Source organism: Teleopsis dalmanni, chromosome 1 (genome assembly GCF_002237135.1).
Source record: "Teleopsis dalmanni isolate 2A chromosome 1, ASM223713v2, whole genome shotgun sequence".
In the NCBI taxonomy this organism is placed as follows: Eukaryota; Metazoa; Arthropoda; class Insecta; order Diptera; family Diopsidae; genus Teleopsis; species Teleopsis dalmanni.
The window spans coordinates 178,773,841-178,801,532 of record NC_051846.1 but is presented as its reverse complement, the minus strand read 5'-3'; the positions used below and the strand labels follow the sequence as shown (position 1 = coordinate 178,801,532).

The following is a 27,692-nucleotide window of genomic DNA, read 5'->3' as shown; positions in this document are numbered from 1 at the left end:
AATCTTGATGAAATTTGGAAAAGAAGTATCACATTCTATACTGATTAGTATCAGTCTTATGATGATCACAATAACTGCATACGACTAGCAAACAAACTTCTACACAAATCTTATCGATCTCGAGCTTAAAACAGCAGTAGCATTAAAACAAAAATCATGAGATACCAGATGCAACGAGTACATGCCCTGTCTACGTCACAATCTCCATTGTCAAAAGAAAAGTTTAGAGAGTACTATGATTAAGACACCCAAAGAAGATTTCTTGAAACATTTGGGGAATTATCATTAAAGAAAAAATAAATTGTCTCTTATTTAGTACTTTGAGCCATTCTGAGTGACCGGGATTTGAGAATGACTTTTTAACAAATAGCTGATAAAAGTTCGGTCTTAACTTTGCAAACATATGTTAACAAAGCGGTGATAATTTAAGATTCTCATCCTATGTGTGAATACGCGTACAATATGAGTAAGTTGAACTGGTTGGCAACAAAGTTAGTAACCAGTTAGTTAAAGGTTCGTTTCCTTTACGACCTCGATCCCAAAAAAGACCAGCTGTTACAAATCGTATAATCTGGATGACCAATTCATATCACAAAAAAGTTAAATTATAGAATGTACAGAACGTTTGGTTTGTGATACTGTTCTAAAGAAATCATGTATTTTAAATTTTTATATCTCTATTTCCAGTTCCATTTTAAAAAAGTTGCTATTCTTGTGACTCGATTTGGAAATCGAGATTGGAATTGATAGTACATTTTAAACATTCGTCTTATTAAACGGAAAGTACTAGTTCAAATTAAATTCCACAGAATAAAGTGATTTTTGTGGATACAATGGTTTTTTAAAACTAATTGTGAACTATGACTATCTCGGATGAAACAATTGTGTTTGATGATGTATCACTCCATCAAGAAGTAAGTATCATCGCTAAAGAAATTTCGATGTAGAAAAATCATGTTCGTTGGCACTGTTCCAACACCTCGTCAGCATATGTTATGAGCATTGTAACATATGCTCATAACGACTCACTGTGTGAGTCAAAAAAAATTAATATGTCAGAAAAACTTGATCATAAGTTATATCTTTATTAGTACCTTCACCTCATTAGGTATAGGGACTCAAAATAGAAGTATAATATAAGCATATATGTGTGTAAAATTTAAAACTTAATTCCTAATTATAAATGCTTTACTCTCTATGGAAAGCTATTGATTCATAGGTAACAAAGTATATCAATAATCTGTAATCCCTACATTTTACAGACGATTATAAAATTTTGCGCTTGCATTAACTATAGTATTACTTATATAAATATATATTATAAATTTAATTATTTAAATGCATTGTGTCATCATTCACTAGAGATTACTGTGCCTTCAATGAATTACTGATCAAGCAACACATTCTACATTATAGCGAACCATCTATGGTGATTTTTTATTTAAATGAATTGTTACAACAAAACAATAGTTTTATGCACTATTCAATTTATTTATAATTTCAATAAAATAAAAAAATTCAAAACAAAAAAATAATCCTGTTCGCCCAAAATCCATTCTCTCATTCTTTGCCCTGCAAAGAAGACATATCAAAATTGTCAAAGAAACGTCAGTTCGGAGAATAATAGAACATCTCATATCCGACAACCGCTCCCACGGAAAGTAAGATTTCTATCTCACTTAACTCGTCAAGAAATCTGCTCAATTTTTTTCATTGTTTTTCAAAGACAAGTAGATGTTTTTCTTCTGGGAAATTTTGAGATACTTTCATTATTTTGATTTGCAAATGACAAATGAGACAACGAAAAAAACTGAGAAAACTAATTTATAAGACGTTGGGATCATCAAATTAGAATCACTTTAGTCGTTGTTTTGAAAGAAGTCACACGGAGCCAAGGGCCGTCAGTTGTATTGCGAAATTTTTCAGTGTCTCGTGTATGTAATTTTAATTGAAAGTTTTTTTTTTATAATAATTAAAAAAAATTAGTTGATAAAATTAAAAATTAAAAACTGCATCAGAGATTTAAAGAAGTAGATAAAGAATATAAATATTCCTTATATATATATATAAAAATTGAATATTTAATAAAAAAAAAAAAGCACAAAAAAATTATAAAATGGAGACTACCTAAATATATATATATGAATATTAATTTAAAAAAAAAAAACATTTTATATATTTTATATATATTAATATTTTATATATAAATAATATATAAAAAAATATTTTATATATAATTTTTTTTTTAAAAAAATTTTAAGCATTCTATTAAAACTAAATTAATATTAAAACTAATATAATGAAAAAATTAATATAAATATAAAATATTATATTTTATATATAATTAATATAAAATATTATTATAAACAATATTAAAAGTTATTAACCGCTTAACTTTTGAAAACCAATAATAATAATTTATTTAATTTAATATATTTCTAAAGTCATTAAAATAAAACTCAGCCAAAATGTGTGATGAAGAAGCATCAGCTTTAGTCGTTGATAATGGATCTGGTATGTGCAAAGCTGGCTTTGCTGGTGATGATGCACCACGTGCTGTCTTTCCCTCAATTGTTGGTCGCCCACGTCATCAAGGTGTAATGGTTGGTATGGGTCAAAAAGATTCATATGTTGGCGATGAAGCACAAAGCAAACGTGGTATTCTCACTTTGAAATATCCAATTGAGCACGGCATTATCACCAATTGGGATGATATGGAAAAAGTATGGCATCATACATTCTATAATGAATTGCGTGTTGCACCTGAAGAACACCCAGTACTTCTGACTGAAGCTCCATTGAATCCTAAAGCCAATCGCGAGAAAATGACACAAATTATGTTTGAAACCTTCAACTCACCTGCCATGTATGTTGCCATTCAAGCTGTACTCTCTTTGTACGCTTCTGGCCGTACGACTGGTATTGTCTTAGACTCTGGTGATGGTGTTTCACATACCGTACCCATCTATGAAGGTTATGCTTTGCCACATGCTATACTCCGTTTGGATTTAGCTGGTCGTGATTTGACTGATTACTTGATGAAGATCTTGACTGAAAGAGGTTATTCCTTCACCACAACCGCTGAACGTGAAATTGTACGCGACATTAAGGAAAAATTATGCTATGTTGCGCTTGACTTTGAGCAAGAAATGGCTACTGCTGCTGCCTCTACATCTTTAGAGAAATCGTATGAATTGCCTGATGGTCAAGTTATTACCATTGGCAATGAACGTTTCCGTACACCAGAAGCACTTTTCCAACCTTCATTCTTGGGCATGGAATCATGCGGTATACACGAGACTGTCTACCAATCAATCATGAAGTGCGATGTTGATATCAGAAAGGACTTGTATGCTAACAATGTATTGTCCGGTGGCACCACAATGTATCCCGGTAAGCTTGTTAAATACTACTCTCTCAGTTTATAGAGTAACTGACAATTTTTTAATACTCTTTAAGGTATTGCTGATCGGATGCAAAAGGAAATTACTGCCCTTGCACCATCAACTATTAAAATCAAAATCATTGCTCCACCAGAAAGAAAATACTCAGTCTGGATCGGTGGTTCTATTTTGGCTTCACTTTCCACCTTCCAACAGATGTGGATCTCCAAACAAGAATATGACGAATCAGGCCCTGGTATTGTGCACCGCAAATGCTTCTAAGTGCATACACCAACTGAAAATTCGTTACTGCTTGGTCAACTCCTCTCTCTTCTTCTCTAATAATGCTAATAAAAATGACAAAGCATTGCGAGTAACATTTCTCTCCATTAAATGTTAAAATTATTTCGTAAGGAACATTAAAGTCACCCACTCAAAGACGCTATGGAAAATGTTTTTTATTTCAATTTTATTTTTTTAATTTTTTATTTTTGAAAAATTTATTAAATTTTGATTTGTTAACCACAAGTTTTATTTACCACACCCAAGTTTTCCTCGCCTTAGTTTCATTTCGTTGATTATTTGATTTAGTATTTCATTATCCTTGACGTTCGTTAACAGTAACGCCTTCATGAAAGGCTTAAACGTTGAAGTTTTTTGATTCGGAATTTACGGTCGAGTTTCGCAATTACTATTTTTAAGTGTAGCTCTTATTTTTATCGACGAAATGGGCAATAAATGCAGTCAAACTTTGTACTTGACGACTTGTTTTTATGTGGGTCCAAATATACGCGTATTTGCCCAAAAACGACGAATAAATGCCTTACTTCCATCTATCAGAAGCTATTGATGGCTTCATAAATGTTGGCGATGTTTCACTTTTACTATTATGTTTTCGTTAGCATTTTAATAGGTTTTAAATATTTAATGCTCGGAACGTTTATTACGCGTTTTTGGGTTAGAGAATTTTCGAATATTTCTCACTGAACCAATTTTATACTATAAATACATTGTGTATATTTTATGGATGGAATAGCACTTATCAAATATAACAAAAATGTATTTTCTTACTTAGTACTCTAATAAAATAATAATGTTACTCATTTCAAAATATATATCAAAACTTTAATCAAATTTGGTTGATAAATATAGACGATTTTATTGACTAATACTTTTGCTTCCTCTTAAATTACGATAAATCTATTGGAGAGCACTTTTTCTATCGACTGAATTACCACAAGTCTTTTAAAACAAATATCAAAGATAAATCAAACTCTCTCATTGAGATGCCCTATGGAGATACCAGTCTAGTAGCAGGTTTACTTACAGGCCACTGTATCAGGTAACCATGCTGAGACAAAATCTCCATTTAAACCATATCTGCCGCAGTTGTGGAGAGGACAATGAAAGTGTTTCCTGTTTTGATTTTGTTCAGAACATGTGCGGCACCGCTATATCACTTTATGACCTTTCTTATTTTAAAGATCTTTAAAAATCAAATATTCTAAGTAGTTCTAACCCCTGAATTTTAAATTATACGGTAACACAATGGGTCTATAAGACTAAGTGGATCCAATTATAAGCTTTGCTAAAAGTTCTAAGTGGTTTCAATCCTTGAATTTTAAATTATATGGCAACACAAGGGGTCTATAGGCCTAAGTGGATCACTTAGTATCAGCGGATTATCGATATATCTATGTAAGGTATTAATAATTAGAAATATAAAGTACTTAATTATTTTAAAAATTAAGAGAGTTGAAAACATCAATACAGCATTAAAGTATATTTTGTTTTACTCTAAAAAATGAATTTAAAGCATTTAAAAAGAACAGTTAAATATGGTAGATCTTGCAAAGTTCAGTTGTATTTATGTCATTTTTTTAATTACTTAGTAATCATATTAAGAAGTATCCATTTTAATACATTGTTGTTTCCTTTCGGAAAATAATGACAATCGCACCAAACCCGTTTCAACCGCCGCTCACTTATTAAAGCTTGTGAGCAATAGTAGTTTTAATGGTTAAGTTTGAAGATAGGATATCCATATATAACTTGTGATACCATGCATTACCTACAATAAAGAACAATTTCTTGTTCTTAATTTGAAACCTTTATTACTGTTTCATTTATCTAAAGCACCTGTAGCGATGCCTCATACTCGCTATTGATTGATAAAAATCCGAAAAATAATCGGTTGAACAATAGTAAAAGAAACATATTTTTTGTGTACGTGCTTTATATTATATTAAAATATTATATATTAAAAATATTCTAGACAAGACATCCATTATCTTCGCTACTTTTTCAACGAGATATCTGAAAATGGCACAATATTGTTTCTAACTAGAAAAAAATAAAAAATATCTACTCTCATTTTTTCTGTGATCTCTGAACCATTTTAATCTGTAAAAAAAACCCAGCTTAAAGTTGGTATAGTAATTTCAAAGGACAAGTCTTATTAGTAGGTTAGGGATTCTAGACAAGACATCCTTTATCTTCGCTACTTTTTCAACGAGATATCTGAAAATGGCACAATATTGTTTCTAACTAGAAAAAAATTAAAAATATCTACTCTCATTTTTTCTGTGATCTCTGAACCATTTTAATCTGTAAAAAGACCCAGCTTACAGTTAGCTTAGAATAATACTTTTTACTTTAAATGCACCTCAAAATATATATTTTTTGTAGCAAATGTATTAATATATGTAGTAACGTTAAAAAAAGGTTAACATTATTTGCAGACTCAATTATATCCAAAGGAAGATCAAAATTATTATTTGAAGTTAACAAGAGCGTTGTGCCAAGAGAGGCTATTCAATAAAGTATTTTTTTGGTAGTGTTTTTACACAATATTAAACATAATGTATATATTTTCAAGGAAGTGCCGGTGTGTGGTGTATTTTTTCCCTACGAAGTCTCGTCAAAACACATAGACCAATATATAATTTAAACTGAACTATAAGTGATTGATCTGCAACAATGAAATTTATCCAAGCTGCATAGCTCAAATTAGCAGTAAAGGTCCCATCTATATATAATTTTTATTTTGAAAACAAGAGGGAATTTTGACATAAATTGACTTTATCAATTACGATTGGAATAAAAATTTTGTTATGAATTTATCTTACAAAATAAAAAATTCATTATCTCGGTAAAAATTTAAAATTTTCTTTTTTTTTGGAAGATTTTGGTTTTGGTTTTGGACAATTTGCATTTTAAACTAAATTTCAAAAAGTCATATTTTTGGCACTAAGTTTTTTGAAATTTAGAAATAATTGTTTTATGAATAGGTTTAACAAATAATATTGCTCATATTTAACTACGATTATTATCCATTAATTTAAAAAAAATAAATAAGTAGAAACGTTAGAGTGGCGACCTTGTATCCAAGACACCCTATTTTAGCTGAAATAATGGCCCATTGTGGTACTATAGGAATAGCGTTGATTCGAAAATAGACTAAAAGTTCAGTATACGACCAATACTAAAAAGGCAACGACGCCCCGATTAAATAAAAGTAAATCAACCTCACACTTCTATGAATTTGATTAAGTGCCTAATATTGCAGGATGACAGCTCGGTTAGGTTAGTAAGAAAAGGAGCCCCTAAGATTTATAATCTTCTTCCAATTAAAGAAGAACACTGACACATGAGATAGAGCACAGTCTCCTCCTCACCATCACAGTCATAGCCGCCAGAAAAGTTGTTGTAAGGCAGACCCAATCTCATAGCATGCCTTCCTATTATGCGGTAACCGATCAACACAGACACCGTAGTGCTGAGCAGGTTTCACCTTAGTTGCAGTAGCTGACTTGTGCGTTTTTTGTCTAAATAAGACCAAGTCAACCTAGATATCGGACAGCGAAAAAAGTGAATACTTAACTAAATAACTGTTAAAATCATGTCCTAACTATAAGTTAACACTCGCGGCTTCTCAAATCCGGTCCCTGCACTTAGATTCCTTAACGGTATTATCATCTGATTGCTATCAAATGGGACATCGACTTGTTTGTCTCGAAAAGTCTCGTTTGTTAGCGAGCTGGCGATCGATTAATATCGTATGATTCTGCCGTTAATGAAAACAAACGCAGGGATCGGATTCCTTTCACGGAGATCCTTAACGGTATTATTCGATCACCTGATTGCTACTTAATAAGACATGAACTTGTTTATCTCGAAAAGTCTCGTTTGTTAGCGAGCAGGCGATCGATTAATATCGCATGATTCTGCCATTAGGGAATCTAAGTGCAGGTGCCGGATTGCGTGGGTCTCAACTCGGCTCGTACAATTTCTTTTGGGCTATTACAGTAATCACATCTATGAAAATTGTTTTATTAAAATAATCATTAACTTATATTTAAAATTCAAAAATATTGTGGGAAACATATAGTATAGCATAGCACATTGCCTATATTCTTCGACAAGCAATTCTGTTAAAAAATTTTTGGGTTTTGGTTATTTTCATAAAATTTGCTTTATCTTTAACTGAATACATTCTTGGAATTTACTACCTTTTACATACCATTAAAAACTTTACATTATACAATGCACAACACCCGAAGGACATAAACATAAACGAAAGAAGCTGACTCAAGCCAAAAATTGAAGCTGGGCCGGAAGAGCAGTACATAGTTTCAAAGTGAGTTTAGTAGAAAAAAGACAAAGACAAAGACGCAGAAAAAGAGGAAGAAATCATAAATAAATAAACAATAAAAAATTGCAGTAGAGGGAAGAAAAAAATTGTTGTTTGCAACATAAAATAACAAATACGAGTACATCAGCAGAAAATATAGAAGCAAATTTGAAAACGGTTTTTTTACGCTAATTGTTTTTCCAGAGTTTATAGTAAACTTTTTTATTTTATTGAACCATTAAAACGCATTTTTACAGCCACGACCAAACTGCCAAACATACCAGCGAATGCAGGTTGATGGTCCATTAAAGACAAAGATTTGAAAAATTACAAAACAGCCAGGATACAACAGATACTCGCACTACCCCCCAACTGGGTAGTGCGGGTAGCAACGGGTGGTGAGGGAGCGTTGTAAAGCTAAACAGTAGCAAACATTAAAAGACCATATATACTACCGCTGCCAAAATGCCATGAAAACTAGAAATAAGACGTTAGCGGTGAAAGGGGCCCAAAAAAGTGCACAACAAAGTTATAAAATTGTTTCTTCAAAAACAAAACATAAACGAAATATAAAACTAATAAAATAACAACAACAGCATGAAGATGAAGAAAAAGTAGTAGTAGTACCAATGGGAACGCACACTATGGCAAATGAATGGAGTCAAAAATTTAAAGCCTTAACTGCTGCCACCAAGCGCTCATGAAATCATATGCAGAACCAAACTGTACTGAACCGAACCGAACTGAACTGAAGAGAGTTGAACTGAAGTGAGTATAGCGTAACCTACACCCTACACACAATACGCCACCCAATGCACACATAACAACCTTGGGCTATAAAAAGCAACAACAACAGGAACAACAACAACGAAACGAGTAAGTAACGGCAGTATACGAAATTTCTTACTAGAGGCAAGGATGTCGAATATTGAGTTATGTGCGCTGTTTCGGGTTGTTGCAGTAATTTTAGTCGTTCCAGCAATATAACGTTAATAATCGAAGCGCTACACGGTGGAACATGGGTTACCACCTTTACGGGCACTACGATTGCACGCTACAACTGTCAAGAATTTTTGCTTATTATAAGTAAAAAGTTTGACAATACTTCTTACGCTCTCGATAGAGTCGATAGAGTCGATACAGTCGATTGCAGTGCAGCACTGGTCTCTGTAATGTGGTTCACCCTTTGGGGGTGGCCTGCTAAGTTTGTAAGTCGATACATACGCCGCTTAGTTACTGTACTATTGTGGAGGAAATTATAGTTAGAATGTTATGCGTTAAGGTCGCTGTTGGGTCATGAATTTGCCATTTTACAGCCTCATATTTTTTGTTGAACGCGCGTCATCCGCGCGTTATTTTACCCTAGAAATAATAACGCTTAAACTTTTTAGTGTTGTCATTAAATTTTTCGTTTAAGTAGCAGCGCTGCTTTTGTTACGACTGTTGCGTTACTGCTACATATACTATAATATAGTAACGATTATACAACTGCCATAGCTAGGAAGGTTATTGTAACGGCTACCGCTGATACTCTGATGCTGTGATGCTCTGATGCTTTGATGCTCTGATGCTGTGATGCTCTGCTACTCTGGTACTCTGAAGCTGATGCCGCTGCTACACGCTACTGTTCCAACTCTACTATGCTCCTTCCAATAATATTGCTGTTGTTGTGTTTTTTCGGTTAACTTAACGCAAAGCCATAATGCAAAATTTGGTATTTTGGCTATATTTTGTTGCGCTTGTTGTTGTTATTTAACATTTTAATATCATTTTTAAAATAAAAAAGTTATAAAATTAAAAAAAAACATAAATACAACAAACAAAAATAAACAAAAAATGCATAAAAATTAAGGTGGTTGTATGGATGGTTGGTTGGTTGGTTCTATGCTGCTTAGTTGCTGCAGAGTGAAGGTGAAGTGTTGGTGGAATGAACTGGAGATATTTTAACTTATAGCTGCAACATTTTAACATGCGAGTTACAACGCTAGAAATGATGGTTTTGGTTTTTAGTAAAAATGATGCGACGGTACAGTAACAACAACAACAACTAACACAGTTACAGCAACAACAAGAAGAAGAGAAGAGTTTCAGTAACAACAGCAAAGGCGGTTAAATAAAGTCTATAAATTTCGACATTTGCTTTTTATATTACACAAAATTTTTTCTTCGAAATTACGGAAATTAAAAATGAAACGACTTTGAAACGCTCATGCTAAGCAAGCTGATTTTATAACATGCTTGGATGGATGGATGAATGTATAGATGGATGAATGAATGGATGAATGTATGTCATAGTAGCAATACCATAGCAGCTATGGCTATGTAGCTATGGGGCTGTTGAACGATCGGGACCATTTTAGTGTGCCATTATAACCCAGTCATGTAACTGTTTTGCTTTGCTTTTAGAGTTTCATTGTCATAAAACAACAGTTACAATGCAGTTAAACAGCGCTATTTACGCCATTTTTTTAATAACAGGGGCGTATTAAAATGGAGTTTTTTGTAACAGTTTTTATATTTAATCATAAAGTTTAGAAACTTTGTAACGGCAACAGTACCGTAACGGCAATATAAGCAGAAAAAAATAAAATTGCAATAACAACAATAACAGCAATGAATATATTATGCTGATGTAAAATTACGAGCGATAGATAAGATATTAAAAATACATGTATGTATATATATATATATATATATCGCAACATATATCTTTAACAGCGGTATAGTATTAAGCAAAGTAGCAATCAATCAAGCTAAACTTTGCTTATCTCAGCAATCTTTGATGCAATCTGCTTATAAGTTACAGTGAAGATACTAACAAAAATACCACAAAATAGCATATTGTTTTTGCTTATTTTGCAATATAATGTTTATTTAAGCCATTACACTTATATATTTTATATATATATTGCTCATATATATTTTTCATTGCCTTTTTGTGTATACATTTATTTATTTATTTCTATACCCATTTCTTGTTATTTATTTTTTCATTTCTTCCATTTTTTTTTTGTTCTGTTTGTTAATTTTGAAAACTCAACTTGCATAGAATTGTGATTAGAAGTTGAGTCATAAACATAAACTTTACAAAAGACAATCATTCGATTACGACTAAAGCACTAAACTTCGGTACTCACCATTTTTAATGGTTAATCTTCATCAGCATTTCATTTTCATTATAGTCAATTGCCGACCAAACCAACTCAAGCACACCAGACCACCTAGCCCACCAAACCCCAAGCCTACCAAACCATAGCCTACTCTATACTCGTACATTAGCGAAACATTCGCGACGTCATTGTAAGCATTAAAAACTGTTATAGCGCATTATTTAGCCTTACTTTTTATATTATTCGAATATATTTTATTTTATTTATTTATATTTTTTTTTCTGTTATACGTGGCGTATACGTTCCCTCATTTAATGCTCTTCGTATTTCTATACAAAAATTTGAAATTGCAACACGCAACAAAAATCTTACGACATCGCAATGTATCGCATCGCATCATATCGCATCGCATCGCATTGGAAACTTGTCCACAGTCCCACGCGCTTTGTATTCGCCAAATATTATTACTAAATTTATGTTTCGCATAGTTGTAAACTCTAAAATGAGATATTTGCCCATTGGCACATAAGTACCGAAATGTCGTTGAAGTGGCAGTTAGAGATTCGGTAAGTGTGAGTCTTCCAAATTTTATGTTACAGTTTTGGTTATTTTGAATTTTATTTTTACGTTCTGTCATAAATTGTTTAGATGAGTTTTTTAATCGAAAAATGCTTCAAATGTCTTAGGTAGGCAATAAACTTTAAGTGGGGTTGGTATAATATACCATTCACTTTCCCTTACTACTACAAAAGGGGGTAGTTTTTAAAAACTCAGACTGTTTTTGATAGATTCCATAAGAAAATAATTCATTATTTAATAGTTATAATAATAAAAATGAATAGGAAGCTTAGAACTCATTTAGAACAAGGGATACCATATAGATACCATAGACATCACATGGATTTTTGAAAGAACTACTTTTTATTTGGAACACAGATAGTTTTATTATGTCAACTGTGAGCAAATCAGCCAATTCTTTAAAGCGGAAATATGCCAAGGAGCTCTTTGTCTGAAGAGTGCTGAATAGAGACACCATAAATATTAAAGAAAATTAACTAACTAATTGATTATTATCTAAAGTGTCATTAGCTTTCTATCTATGTTTTCACTGCTTACTTTGTATGCTTAATTTATTGAGTAAATTTCATTAACCATACAAACGGTTTCTGTGCTTTTTAACTTATAGCATATTCACACTGTCTCATTTAGGCGATTTTGTTCATTATAGTCACTAATGAGAATGATATACCATATAAAGTGCTTTTATATAAATGAACTCATTATAAATTAAACAACTCATTTAAGTCGAAAAATATCGAATGCAACCCTTAAAAATAAATTTTCCACAAAGGATATTAAAAAATTTCTCATATGTTTTATATGTAAAATGTAAACAAAGAACAACTGACAAACATATAAATATATTTATTCCTAGCATATGTAAAACTGCTTAGATAAATTTAGCTCGCTAGGTATTAGTTCTGGAATGATTACTAGAATGAAGTTTTCACAATGCTGTGGAAATCTTCTCCATTCGTTCCTAAGAGGTGATTTAGTGGGTTCAAGTCTCACACGGTGGCTTTCGATGCTTCCACCTTCAGTCAAAAAAAAAAAAAAAGAAATATGTAAAACTGCAGTACTAGGTATCATAACCCTTTTAAATATCCCACAATGCCCACAAATTTGTGAATACGTTTTACCAGCATGCGAGTTAGATTAAATATGTTTATTCTGTAATTCAAATACGTTCCCTTCCCTTTCGTTCTTAGTCTAAACTATTAACATTCCATTATTATTAGGATCATTGGAGAGAAATATTGTTCGGAAGATGGTCCCTCCTGTATTGACAACGAGTTATACGAAACAATATAAGAGTTAAGAGCTATAACTCGACAGTGACGTAGTTATGCGAATAAAAAGTCAGCGGTCTCCCTAGCTTAGTCAAATCGTGTAAATGGCAGAAAGTACTGGATGAAAAACACAAAAGGGAAAGTCCATATTTTTAGTAGAAGAAACAGGTGAGCAACGCTAGTACCAACTGGCGACAGCAAGCTACTGATTAGGCTGGCTGACAGATGCCACTCGATGCCTTCAGAAATGATTCATATCTGTAATGACCTACTCAGTACGAATGGAAGAAAATGTTCTAGCAAGGCAAGTGATTGTAACAGAACCTGCTAAATGAAAGCATGGTAGAGAACGTCCGCATCTTCGATGAAAGGATCATGGTACCAAAAACAATATGAAGACTTGATTTGGTGGGCTGGCTAAACGGAGGCTACTGGACTTGGTCAATAATGTCCAACTAAATAAAAAGAGGAAGTGACCAAATTTAAGCACTTAAAATTAATATTTTTTTCCCCAATCTACCTTACCTTTTTTAATTGAATGGCTCCTACTATTGTATTTTTTTTAATGGATTCTTGAATTTCATTATGAATTTCATTCATTCAGTTAAGTGCTCAAATAATTGCAATAGGCACTTAGGCCAATGGCATATAACAAAACTTATATTAATTAATTGAAATAAAATTTATTGACGTAGAAATATTAATATGGTTCCTCATTGTCTACTCATAATCATAATGCGAATGAATTAATATAAAATATATATATGTGTAAATATCTCAGGCCATCTTATTTTATATTATTTTCCATGATTTTATTCTTGTAGAGGCAAAATAAACAAATCTCCTACTGAGTAGATTCGAGGCATTGATTTTAATTAATTTAATTATTTAAAAAACACACTCATTGCCTCAAAAACAGAATACTTAAAATTATTTTTGCTTATGTGTTTTTCATTATTTTAAAATGCACTTAACGGGCAAATACGTGAGCACAGACTTGTAGTGATTTATCTACAATATTGTAGTTAATTAATTTTAGTAATAACGTTAACGAAACTGGCAAATACATGCCTCAGCAGACAGAGAAGTTGATTGCAGCTTATTTGATTCAAATGCAGTTTTTAAAAATAATGCAAATACGTGCATTCACTGCATTGACTGTATTGCACTGTACTGCATTTCCTGCACAAATAACAAAAACACAAAAACAAAATAAAAAAGGACGAAAATATTAAGGAAAAATAAAATCAAATTGGCTTAACTGGCTCGCATAGGGATAGGGTCAAATAGCTTTGACTGCAGTGCTAAATAAAAATTGGAATAGCATATCGGGATCAAAGAAATTGCTACGTATACCGATTCGGTCAAAATTAATTTAAAAAATATATTGTATACTTCCAGAGGCACTTGCCATGCACCACAAATGCACTTTAGATGCACTAATTGAGCCTTGCACAGCAGCGGCAATCAATCAAAACGCAAATATTTAATTACACCGCAAGTTTATACATTTTTAAAATCAATTACGTTTTATATACATATAAATATATTATATTATTTAAATCCAAGCTTAAAGAGTAGTAACAAAAAACTTAAATAAACTGCTGTACTTAGTATAAGGAAATACAAATATTTACAAATTATTTGCTTAAACTCAAAGCAAAAAAAAAATTGTATGCTGTAAAAAACTTAAGTATAAACGTAAATGAAAAAACCAGTACCCATAGTGGGTGCAAATAGCTTTTTCGGGTCACTTCAAATTTCATGCAAAGAAACACATTCAAATAGGCACTTAACAGTCCTTAACCACTTTGTTGCAATTTAGCTAACAAACGTTTTGGAATCAAAATTGCATGCTCTCAAGAGTGAAATGTTACAACTCAACCGCAAAGGCCACTTTTTTTGCATGTCTCCATGACCAACTGAGCGTGCCGCTCGAGCACTGCAAATAAATCCACAAAACATCACAACAATCCATTTATGAATTGTGTGCCAAAACACAAAACACCCAACGGTGCAGCAATAGTCGCTCCAGCAGTGAAGCCAACCAAAATTATTATAGCCCACCAAAAAGTTTAAAATGTGAAAAAAACAAAATCAAGAGAAACTTTGAATCAAAATCTACAAAATGCAAACTGCTATAAATGCCGAAAAAAGACCAAACTTATGGTAACAAAATCTGCTAAAATGCTTAAAACTCCAGCACTAATCCAATTTAAAGGCCACAACATACCTAACGGGGTGCAGTCGTGTGTCGATTGAAATTCAAAAATAGAAAAAATTTCCAAAAAAAAGTCAAATTGTTGTGAAAAGGAAAAAATGCATCCGCACTCAGCATCAACCACACTTTTTAGAGCGAACACTTGAGGCTCGTCACATTCCCAAACAAATGTAAACCAACAGAACGTATGTACGTACGTATGAACGTATCGACGGAAAACCTGCGGCCTGATTCGAAGAAAAAATAAGAAAAACTCCTGCACGATATGCTTGCCATCCTGGTACATATCGTGAAGCTGATAATGCAATAAACCTAAATCACTATTATATGCGACCAGTGTTAAATGCCAACAATAACACAAACAACAACAATCACAACAATGCAAAAATGTGTTGCTGCCGATATTTATCACAACAACTGCTGCTGCTGCTGCTGCTGTTTTGAAAAGGAAAAAAGAATAGCCACATTCATAAAATAAAGTGATGAACCTCTCAATTCATTAGCAAAGCAAAGCATCAAACAAAAACATCAAACCTCAAAAAAATGAGGAAACTTCAAATCGTTTCGAACAAAATTTTGCTCAAATATTGCTTTTTTATGAGTTGTTGCCCTTAAACAAACGCCAAAAAGAATAACTGCAGCGCGACCAGCACACAGAAAAAACAATATTTTTTTCAAATAGCATTAACAATAACGTCATCATCAACACCATAACTGCTACCATAATCAATATTACCAACACCTACAATAAAAAATAATCACAAAAAAAACAAAAACCGAAAAAAAAAAATGCCAACAAGAAAGAAAGTAAATAATCGTGCAAATAATAAAAAAGAAAATGACGTTGCGCTGTGGCTTAAAAAGTAGAAGAAATGCAAACAAAACTCCAATGTGGCAGTGTCGACACGTTAAGGACGACAACATGCGATGCGATGAAGTCTATGGCATTGCATAAAATGTTGCAAACACCAAAAAACCGGTAAAAGGAACCAAATAACTCAAACGCCAAAAAGTATGCAACGAAAAGAAATAGCTAACACATGACGACGCGCAATCAACAGCCTCAAACCTTACTACAACAAAACATTTCAGCCGTTTCAATGTTGCTGTGCGCCTATTATTTCACGAGTCTAGATTCAATATGACGTGCAGAGGTTTGAGTTAGTCCCACCGCACCGCACCCTATCGCAACGCAACGCATCGCATCACATTGCAGCGTCGCCATTGCAACAAAGAAAGCAAGAAAAAATAGCATACGATGTCCTGGCATATACGTTGTCCTAGTGTGTATAGGTTTATGTGTGCCACTGTCTACGGCACACCACTTTGAGTGGTGCAGGCACAAGTGCAGTCTGTCTACATGTGTATGAAATTCAAATATTTCCAAATTTTTTTCTTTTTCGGTTTTTTCTATTTTTTCTATTTTTTTCCGGCGAAACTTCTTTCTTTGCAGTTATTTTTTTGAAGGATTTTTTTGGAGAATATTTTTTTATTTTGAAAAAACCAAATTTTTACGCGACATTCGAAACCTAAAAAGAAACTGCAACAACCCAAGGACGAATTTTTTGGCAGTTTTTCTTTACTTTTCAATTATTTCCTTTTTGTTTGTGAGATTTTATATTTTTTCATATGAAAGTTTCGTTGTTGAAATTTTTTTTTATATGTACTTACTTACGTCCGAATTGAGGGGTACAAGTAACAGCGAAAGAAAAAAAAACATTGCACCCTCTCCAAAAGTTTCAAGAAAATATGGTGTGGTGTTCATATGTTAACATAAGAAATGGAAAAAAAGGTATGTGCACTGTTGTATATTTAAAGTCGATTATAAGTTATTTTTTATAAAAATAAATGAATAAACGACACAGAAGAGATACAAAATAAATATAGGTATTAACCCTTAACCGCAAGGACATATCCGAATAAGATGGCGAAAATGGTTTCAAATGAAATTAATAAATCAATGATGGTAATTAATTAATATATGGGAACAATTTTTAAATTTATAAAATAAGAACTTAAACCTAATATAATTAAAACTTAACCTGATAGTATATTAGTTTTTGAAGCTTAATATATACAATAGTGGTATGCAGAATATGGAGTAACAAAATCGCTAACAGAATTGTATAGTTCAAATATATAAAAGTTATATATTATGTTGAAGCTCTTTGAGCCAGTGCCTGTTAACTCGAGATATTTTCAAAAAAAATTATTGCTTAGATATATATATATATACTCTATATACTATATCTATATATATACTTAACCTTTGTCCTGCTTCAGGATAATGGTTAGAATATACTCAAGTTACGCCATACCTCTCATAATAATAAAAAACAATAATCACCACCCATTACTGTTTGGAGCAACGTAGCAAGTGAATTGAACATCTAATATCACAGGATCTTGATCCCAACAATTTTTCTTTTCTTGATCACTGTGACTCCGAAAGAAAATATTGTGGCTGTAGTTATTAACTAAAGTCGTTGTAAAGAACAACTGACATTTAGGTGAGTTTCACTCTTCATGAAGGTATAAGTTATTTCCAACTCCTGTAGCTATCAACGGAATTTATTTCAATGGGGTGTTTATCAGCGCATTATATTGATATATGTGTAATTATACGACTATAGCAATCCTACGAATCTCTTATTTATTCCGTGCAATACATGAATGCCACTAACATAAGTATAGATAAATCATACTTTATCGGTACTAGCAGACATAATGCTAATGCATTCTTTTTATTATATTTCTTTATTAATTTTTTTTATGAATATCTCATTCATTCTCTAAATGAACCTTAAAATCTATCGAATCACCACTAAGAATTTTTTAATTTTTATAATTTATTATAATCCCAGATAACATTTTCTCAGTTTAAATCCCTATCATATTTCAGTAGTTCCTCCTGATCTTCGTTTTAATGTTCATGTCAACTTAATCATTCTAAAATGCTATAACTTACGTTAAAAGCATACTGAATAGATAAATTGCTATCACTGCAAATAGACTCATTGAAATGCATGTACCGAATGATTTTGCTCTTAGTAAAAATTAGGGTCTCAGAGCCAATATGTAGCCACAATGTTTATATAAAATTTAAATAGAATCATACACTTTTTATTATCATACATTTTTTATTCAATAAAATTAATTTATCATTAGTTTATATAAAAATATATTAAATTTAAAAATATAGTAAATATATTCTATATTAGAAGATGTCTTTCCATTAACTACAAGTAGCGATTTTTCACTATTGAACTACCACTTTCCTAGCAGGAAACCTTAAGATATACTAAGGATAATAGGTAATTTAAAAAATCTTTTGTTCTTACGGAAAAATCGTCTAACAAAGGTTTAAAAAAGTAGTCTACTAATAATCTATTTCATTTTTAAGTCAGAGCTGAGCATTCAAAGAAAAGATTTTTAATTGATTCTTTTTTCTGTAAGTTTTCAAAAATTCTGCAATGAGTATTAAAAGTGAGTGAGCAGAGAGAACTACAGAAAGCTGTCCCAGAATCTGACTTTATTATATATAGTGTCATGTTAATAAAGAAGTCACACAGGACCTATTCCATTTCTTCTATTGTCTTCCATTTCTTATTGGCAAACTGAAGAAATTAGAGGTAAATACTTTTGAACTTCCATTTTTGTTCCTACAACAGTGGGGTGGAGAAGTTCATCCTAAACTGAGTCCTCTGTACTTTGAAATGGGTAATAGAAATCGGAGGTCGCCAAGTATCCAGAATTCACTGTTATAAGACAGCCGTACTTAGTGCGCTACTTTCTTAGGTACTCACTTTTAGTGCTGCTGATTTTATAGAGTTTACCTCTCTAGATACACCGTAGTTGATAGCTTTGTACAACGTGCGGTCGTGTTGAATGAATCTTATTCCTTCTTTCAAGGAATGTGATAGTGAAACTAGAAAAATCACTAATTGTAGTCAAGTCATCTATTAACCTGCCATTGCAACCAACTAACTACACCTTAACTAGGGGTTTTGAATAGATCCGCGCTACAACCACAACAATATTCCTAGCATCGTTTGTCCATCTTACCAATTCCACTTCTTATGCCACTGCTGCTATTCAGTATTGGACGTGCGATATGTTGAAGCATTCTGGTTGCAATGTATGTTGCAATGTTACTGTATCCTTACTTTGCTGTTGTTTTATTGCCAGTCGTAACAAGTGGGTGCAAAGGATTGTCGCGGTGTTCGCAACATTTGCAGTGCATTTTTTTGTCTTGTATTTGCGTGCTAACTGTGCGCTACCCCCTGTCACGCATCCACTCAAATAACCCAATTGCCGACGATATCGTCGTTGTTGTTGTTTTGCATTTAAACTGTGCCAGTGTGGAGTCTGCTGAATGTAGAGTCTGCTGCTCTGTGACGAGCAATCGCTAGGTCGTATTGCATTGACTGCGATGCTTTTCCACTTTGGTTTGAGAAGTTTTTCTTTTTCATGCTGTGAACTTCAATTGGGGCTGCCGTATCATTGCATGTGTGCGATGTGTGTGATGTGATGGCTTTATTGTCAGTGTTGCCACTGTGTTGGGGTATGTGTTCTTTTTCTTTGCTGTGCAACCGGCATTTTACTTAATTTTTTTTATGATTCCTTTTGCATTGCCACATGGAGGAAAAATTGGCGCGTGGTCAGCAGCGCGTATGTTGTAGCCTTTGACTTCGGTCTTTTGCTATGCTTTGTTTGCTTCTTTTGCATATGCAATCATTGCGATTGTTGTCGGTTGTTGTCGATTGTTGCTGTTGTACTGTGGTTTTGCTGTTGGCCCAGTTTCGTTGCAGCACCGTGTGAGGTGTTAGTGAATCATCAGCGACACCAGGCTAAGTGGTTGCAACACGTTTTTCTTCTATTTGCTGCCATTGTTATCGTTATCGTTATCGTTACCATTATTGCTTTGTTTGTTTGTTGCTATTTTTATCGTTGTTGGATTTGCTTCTTTTGTAAGCCATTTTTTTCCGTGTTGTGTTGCTTTTTAGTATTTTCGTTAGAGTTTATATTTTTTTCTTGGGTGAAAAATTTTGCTCGTTCGGATTTGATTTAATGCCCCTCGTGAAGTGTGTTCAACAGGTGCTGCTGCTGCGACCGATACTCATATAAGTTATGGCAGCACGACGACTGTGAGTGGGGCATGTTGCACTTTTCTTTTCTTTGCTCAATTGTGACAACGTCATTTTTTGATTTCCCTATAAAGTTGAGTTTTCTTTTTGCTGATCGAAAAAAAATTCACAAAAACGAACATTTTGCGTTGATTGTAGTGAAGTAAAATGGTTGCTTTCTTTATAGGGTTTTTTTTTCATCTGTACTGAAGGTCACTGAAGTTTCCGAATATTTATGCGATGATTTCTTTATTTTTTTTTACAGTCGACGTATTCAGTGGAAGTAATTATTCCCAAACCTACCCAAAAAAGAATTCAGAATTTTTTATAAAGAAAACCAAATTTTTTTGTTGTGTAGAACATTCACATGATAATGAAATGTGATTTTATAAGAATGTGAAAGAGATTTATTGCTTTATATATATTTAAATAAGAATCTGGTATTTTTTAAAAACGAAATTATAGATAATCATATATAAACATATCATGTTGATGTATTAAGTATATGTAAAACTATCTTATACACGATGATTAGATGTAGAATACTGCTAAATAGATTAGATTATTAGATGTAAAATACTAAATTAATACTAAATACTACGAGATAATGAAATATACATATGAGCTTTTAATAATTACTTGTTACAGTAATATAAGGAAATATCCATTGCGGCTTATGAGCCTAAATAAACACTAATTTCAATACGTTTAAAATGTATGTTGCGTCGATTGCGACTAAATAAACACTAATTACAATGAGAAAAGAAAATATCTGTTGAATACGCCTCAACAGGTATTTCCTTTTCTAAAATGCATTTAGACTTTCGACAACTAACGAACGAATGTTGAAGGTACATGAACATCCTTAATTGTCTTTAGGGAATGCCCTGCTCTTATTTCATTTAGAAGCAGAATTTCACTCAAAGTATGAATCAAATAAGTGGTAGAATGGAAGAAAATTCTCCGGAGAGAAAAGTTTTTGATTCGGTACTCATTGGTGGAAAACATAATAGAAGCGGTTTACAACTTCCGTGGATGGACAAGATGACCAACGATTTGAAGGAACTTGGTATTACCAACTGGCTATAGGAAGTTACTCATTGCTTTTGCTGGCAGAGGCTACTTGACGCAGGCATGACCGACTTATAGATGTGTTGATCCATTTAGTAAAGGATGGGTTTTTACCATTTAATACTAAATATAGTAACAGAAGGTAAGGAGCAAGGCTTGACGACAAAAGGCATGCTGTAAAAAGAATGACAACATAGAGATTTTGAGAAAATTATAAATTGAAAAGTTATATCTGCAGGAAATAAAATATTTATAGTCACATTTAATTATATATTTCTAACATATCTAATGATACGTTTTTATCACATTTAATTATTTATAGTTCTAATCGTGCAATTTTTGTTTTTTTTATATATATACCTATCAGTTTGCGGAACAAACTTGTTTCATATGGAATTTCTAACACCAGAATAGATTAAGAGCTCTTCTATAGATTTAGTTATGGACATTATTCACAAAGCTTTAGAGAGCTTTGTGTAATAAATAGTGAAATTGGTACAATCCGACACTTCTGGCCGCAGTACCGACTGTTAGGCGATTTCACGTCAAAACTTTTAATAACAAAATAAATCAGAATAAAATTTGCCATCAGATAGATTATAGTATATAACTTTTTGTTTTTGGCGTTTCTCCGGCCAGTAGTCTTCACCGTGTCCGGGTATTGGTATTACGCAATACAACGTGGGCATGGGTCGATCATCCTGTATGTGTGTGAAAAGGTTCATCATGATCATCATGAGTGTGAAAAGGTTTCTGTTGGCAAATAACCGGAGGTTTAGACACACAAATAGACAAATTCAGATTGATTTCAACTAATTTATATACTTTTTAAACAACTTATTGTTAAGAATAATTGTAGCAACTGCTATTATTCGGTTAAACCATGTACCGTAGCTGGCATAGAGTTGTCTAACATTTTTGTTTTTTGTATATTATTTGTTAATATAATCCGTAAAAAAACATTTACCATTACTTATAGACATAAAATGGAATAAAATGATATGTAGACAAACAACTCAGTAGTAAGCACTGCAGATTAAGTTACAACTAATAATAAATTAGGATATATAAGCTATATATGTTTGATGTCAATGAGTTTACGATTACGATTCACGTATTTTGGCTTCAATTTGGCAAAACCGACGTAGAAAGTCTGCTTAGTCGACCCGAATGATCTGATAACAGCTCGTATGCTAGTGAGTTTGGGTGATTTGATGGCCTTGTTCGGTAGTTTTTGCTGACTGTTTGTATTGTTTTAAACACGTGAATATCGCACTGTTACGTACTATTTGGGATGTACCATTGAGAAGACGCACAAAAACGAGCTATTTTTGATCTAACATTTAATTAAATTATTATTGGAAATATTAATTTCAATAAAAATAGATTACATTTATTAATAAAGGATATGGAAAAACATATTCTCATATAGCAAAAATACAAGCACTCCAACATTTAAAGTACAACAATTCCTTAAATATGCATAACGGCTATTGTATCAGATTTCTTCCTTTTTCAATTTGCAATAATAGTTACTTTTGTGCTGCCATCGTAAGGCCAATACATAAAAATAACTTTAACTCTCTGTGGCGCTATGAATAATTTATAAATATGTAGCTACACATACAGATATCCTGGCAGTGGGAAATTCCCTTATACGCCATTGAATTCGCATTTGCAATTTCAACTAACGCACACATGATGCGCCGCACATATTTCAGCAAATCCTTTTTATGTGCGTCTTATATAGTTTCTTACATCCCTGCCATTAGGTTTCGGGAGTAATAATACACCACATTCCGCAACTGTTACGCACTCATATGCTCATTCGCCGAGGACGATTTAAGACATTCTCAGGCATTTCACGCACTCAATTCCACGCACCATAACAAAAGCTCAATTACCTGTTACAGCCGTTAGATGAATTTCTATGGCCGAAACATGCATGAATGCGATTTACTTGCTTTATTCTAATGCCTCAGGACTGATCCCGCAGATAGCAAAAGTTGCCTTGTAAACGCATTTATTTTGTATTTTATTTTTTTGAATATTTTAAAAGCTTCGCGCCAAACGCCAAACGCCAAACACCAAACGCCAGATACGAAATGCGCACATTGGCACGCATTTGTTATAAACATAAATGAGCTTAGAAATGAACCCCGCAGGATAACGTGAACTCCTTCCACTCCTTCTACTCTGACTATTTCACTAGTTCAGTTCTACTGAGTTCCGTGTATTATTGAGGATTTTAAACAAACTTTGCGAACTTGGCACATTTTTGAAGCGCCGTTTTCTTTTATTTATTTTAGTTACGCACTCAAGTGCGTATGAGTGACTTTCCTTGCTGCTGATTGCTGGTTGCTGGTTGCTGCGTGTTCTTCGCGTTGGTGTACGCGTTAGTGCGGTTCACTAATGCACATGTATTCAGTACATTATACAAATGATATGACATCAGATAAGCATAAGTGCAAATTGGCTTACAAACCAGGATTTGTTCGGTCGTTCTGCATATGTAATGCCATTAGAGTACGTCCTTTTAGACATTTTTGCGAAGGCTCAAATAGAGTTGAATTTATGCTATTAGAATTGTTATGATTGTTGTTATTTGCTGTTGTTGCTTTGAATGTCTTATATATCTGCAGTCACTTACGTATTTCTTGTTTGTTTTTAGTCCGTTGGCATCGATATTGCAAGTTGTTAGCTTATACAACTTAAATATGTAAGACAAAAAGAAAATATTTATATGGAATGAACTTTCGAAATCAGATCGAAAAGCCTGTTGAATAATCTATTGTTATGCACTGTGGATCGAAATGTCTCGTTGAATTATAAAATATACTGATTATGAAATAATATGTATATTGTGATATAATTATAAGTCAATTAAGTTCGATGTAAACATTTGATAAGCGTATGGTAATGCAATAGTGTAAATAATAAGTTCTTCATACTTTAAGAATAAAGTGACATTACGACAACTCAACTTTTGTTGGAAGCTATGTTATAGAACATGTAATAATGGAATAGATTAGATTAGAAATTAACCAACTCCCAATAGAGCGGAGTACTGTGACCATGATTGATCTTTTGTGCTGCAACAGACTCTAACCGAACAGAAGATATTCCGCCTTTCAAATAAAAGCCAGAATGTCAGCCGTTGAGGACAAGTCATAATAATTATACTGTTAATTTTAAACAAAATAAATAAAAGAAATCTCTTAAATTGTTGCAAATAAGAACAAGCAGACACCTACGCCCTTAGACACTAATCTCCTCTCTAACATTCAGTAATGCTTAAATACAACTATGACTGTGAGCAAGAATTAGCAGAAATTAAATCTCATTCAGCAATGCGTAAGTGCAACTATAGCTGCGAAGAGAAAAAAATAAACATAAGTTTTTATAGATAGCCGTTCTATACAGCATTCAGCATTACATAAGTCTAAAGACGCCTTAGCAGAAAGAACAAGCAGAGAGTAATTTTCTTAGATGTCGTTCCTAGATAGCCTTCAGCATACCCCTACTACTGAAAATAAGAACAAGCAAACATAAATAATCATGGATAGTCTTTCTATTCTAGTATTCAGCACTGGCTAAATGGAGCTATGGCTGCGAGAAAAATAAGCAGATAGTCCTTCCTATGAATGTCCTTCCTAGATAGTATCCAGCAGATAGATAATAGGTTCAGTACTACTTTTTATTGACACAACAGGGCTTAGAGAGGTACCCTAAACTCAGAATAGGGCACAATAGACCCGACAGTCGCAGTGCCATATCTTTTAACATTAGTAATAATAGTACCCAGCATAGAACAAGTGCAACTATGGCAACGAAGAAGAACAAGTATACATAAATTTTCTTGAAGAGCGTTCCTTAAAAGCATTCAGGAATGATTAATTACATCTACGGATGCAAGAAAAACAAACAGACATAAATCTTCTTAAATGTCGTTCTTAGAAAGCATTCAACACGGCTTTCAATAGCGTAAGTGCAACTATGATTGCAAATAAGAATAAGCAAGCATGAATTTTCATTGATTCACATTTATAACTTTTAACCAAGCCGTTGTGGAACAAAATCGTTAATCCTATTTTAAATCTCGACTAAGAAAGTAAGAGTAGTTGAGAATAGACGACAGTTTTATTTTATAAAACATCACATTATCACAGATTCTACAAAAAAAAGACGGAATGCCATTCGGACTACATTTAATAGATACATTATCTTTTTATTAAATGGAATAATTATAGTATTCTATCAAGACCTAGAAGAATGCCAACTAGTTAAGCATGAATTAAAAATGAAAAAATTGAAAATCAGATATGATCTGCCAAACCTTGCTTACAGGTTACCAAAGATGGAAACTTTTTAATCAAATTGATACGATTAAAATTATTAGTAGTAAAAAATTTACTACAATTATCATTATCCCATAAAATCATAGATTCATCCGGACAAATCATCTATCCCAGCAATAGCACCAAACCGAAACATTAAAAGTTAGATTATGTTGTGCATTTAATTGGATCAGAAAGCAGTGGTTTACCATAAGTTAATAAAATGAAACGAAACAATTTTTTCACAACATGAATTACTTGTAAAACGTCCAAATTCAACCAAGAAATACCGTCAAGTGATTTTGCTACCCGACAATGCTCGACCACATGTCGTAAGTCAAGTAAAATAATACATTGGAGGCATGTAGATGGAAAGTTCTATCACAAAGGTTCCTATTCAACGGATTATGCTTCATCAGATCACACATTTCCGTTAATGCATATCGCTATTCAAGACCAAGTCAAAAATGGCTTGTTGAAAGGAAAAGAAGCCATTGAGTAGTATGGTAATTGAGTTAGGTTTGAAATATTTTAAGAAGGGGAAGGGCGTACTTTTGATAACCAAAATCCATTCTCTACCCCTTTCTACACACTATTGCTATTTATTTTTTTTTGAAAAGAATAAAATATTATTTCTATGATTTATATACTTTTATAAAAAAAAGACGATAACCCGTGAATGCAATCGACACGTTAAAATTACATTCCCTAATAGGCAGACATGGCCACCTGGCTCCGAATTCGAACTACTTTTAATGACTACTTTCGTAGTTGTGGATCATTGTAAAACTTTTTAGGCTGCAACTGAAGTAGTAGAAATCCTGTCTTTCAACTTACAAAATAATTAAATTAGAGAATCATATCGAAATTAAACTTTATATTAATTTACACAAATGAATACTCTAAAAGAGAAGGTAATACCGACATATTATACTCACTCAAGGGAATCATTTACATTAACATTTTAATTACAATTGTGCTGAATTACTCTTTTAAGGTTTTATGTACTACGTTTATTAAAGTAAAGGAAAATTATTTTAAAGATATTATAAAAATTATTTATCTTGATGCCTTTAGAATCGCATGTTGTACTTGAAGTAAATGAGAATTGTAATATTTATTTTTTTGCAAATATAATTTATATTGGAATTTCTATATATCAATATTATATGCGGTATAAAAAAATATACATTAAACTCAGGATTAACTGTTTTTTATAAAAATTCTTTTATATTTTTAATAAATATTGCTTTCATAAAAATAAAAACTGCTAATCAAGGCTTTCGACCGTTTCGACCGAAACCTGCCTCTTCGACCGTTAGAAGATTTAATAATTCGCATCCCAACTTACAAAATGCAATTATGCCACACTATTTGCACTTAGTTGTATGGTCTATATATATAGTCTTTTATATTTATTGTTGGAGTACAGTTATTTAAATTGTTGTGATCGTTATGTGATAAGATAAGATATATGATTTTTATCAATATATAGAAATATATAACACCTTTTAAGGAAAAACTCATACCTGCTTTTAAATTTATCTGAATAATTGGTACATACTTGCTGGTTATTTGATAAAAAGAAATAGAAAAACCTAAAAAAAACTATGGGATGTGGCACTGCTACTGTCGGGTCTATTGTGATATTGTTGCGTCAATAAAAATTAGTAAAGAACCTACTTTACAGAGTATTATTGCTTCTTTCATAAAGATATACATTCTGTTCCGTTCCGGAATCTGTTCCGTTTCTGCATTAGCGCATAGCATTGTAGCAGCACGTGTGTGGCTGACTCCTCATTTTTCTCTGCTCAGAATCTGCAGTTTGCATCTTGAGTATACATGAACACAGTCTTCTATGTTGATATGTCTCCTATTACGGTTTCTGTGATGATTCTAAATTTTTTTTTTTTGAATGGTCCATATAATCCAAGTATCTAAATATCTTCTATTTTAAGAGG

The 27,692-nt window shown here is 32.6% G+C and overlaps 1 protein-coding gene across 1 annotated transcript; it reads left to right on the top strand.

The window, feature by feature from the left end:
* Nucleotides 1-1,825: 1,825 nt before the first annotated feature.
* On the top strand, nt 1,826-3,753 carry LOC119670428 (actin-5, muscle-specific). Its single transcript, XM_038080685.1, has 3 exons — nt 1,826-1,934; nt 2,445-3,393; nt 3,460-3,753. The coding sequence occupies exons 2-3, from the start codon at nt 2,469-2,471 to the stop codon at nt 3,663-3,665; spliced, it is 1,131 nt and encodes a 376-aa protein (XP_037936613.1). The 5' UTR covers nt 1,826-1,934; nt 2,445-2,468; the 3' UTR covers nt 3,666-3,753.
* The last annotated feature ends 23,939 nt before the right edge of the window (nt 3,754-27,692 follow it).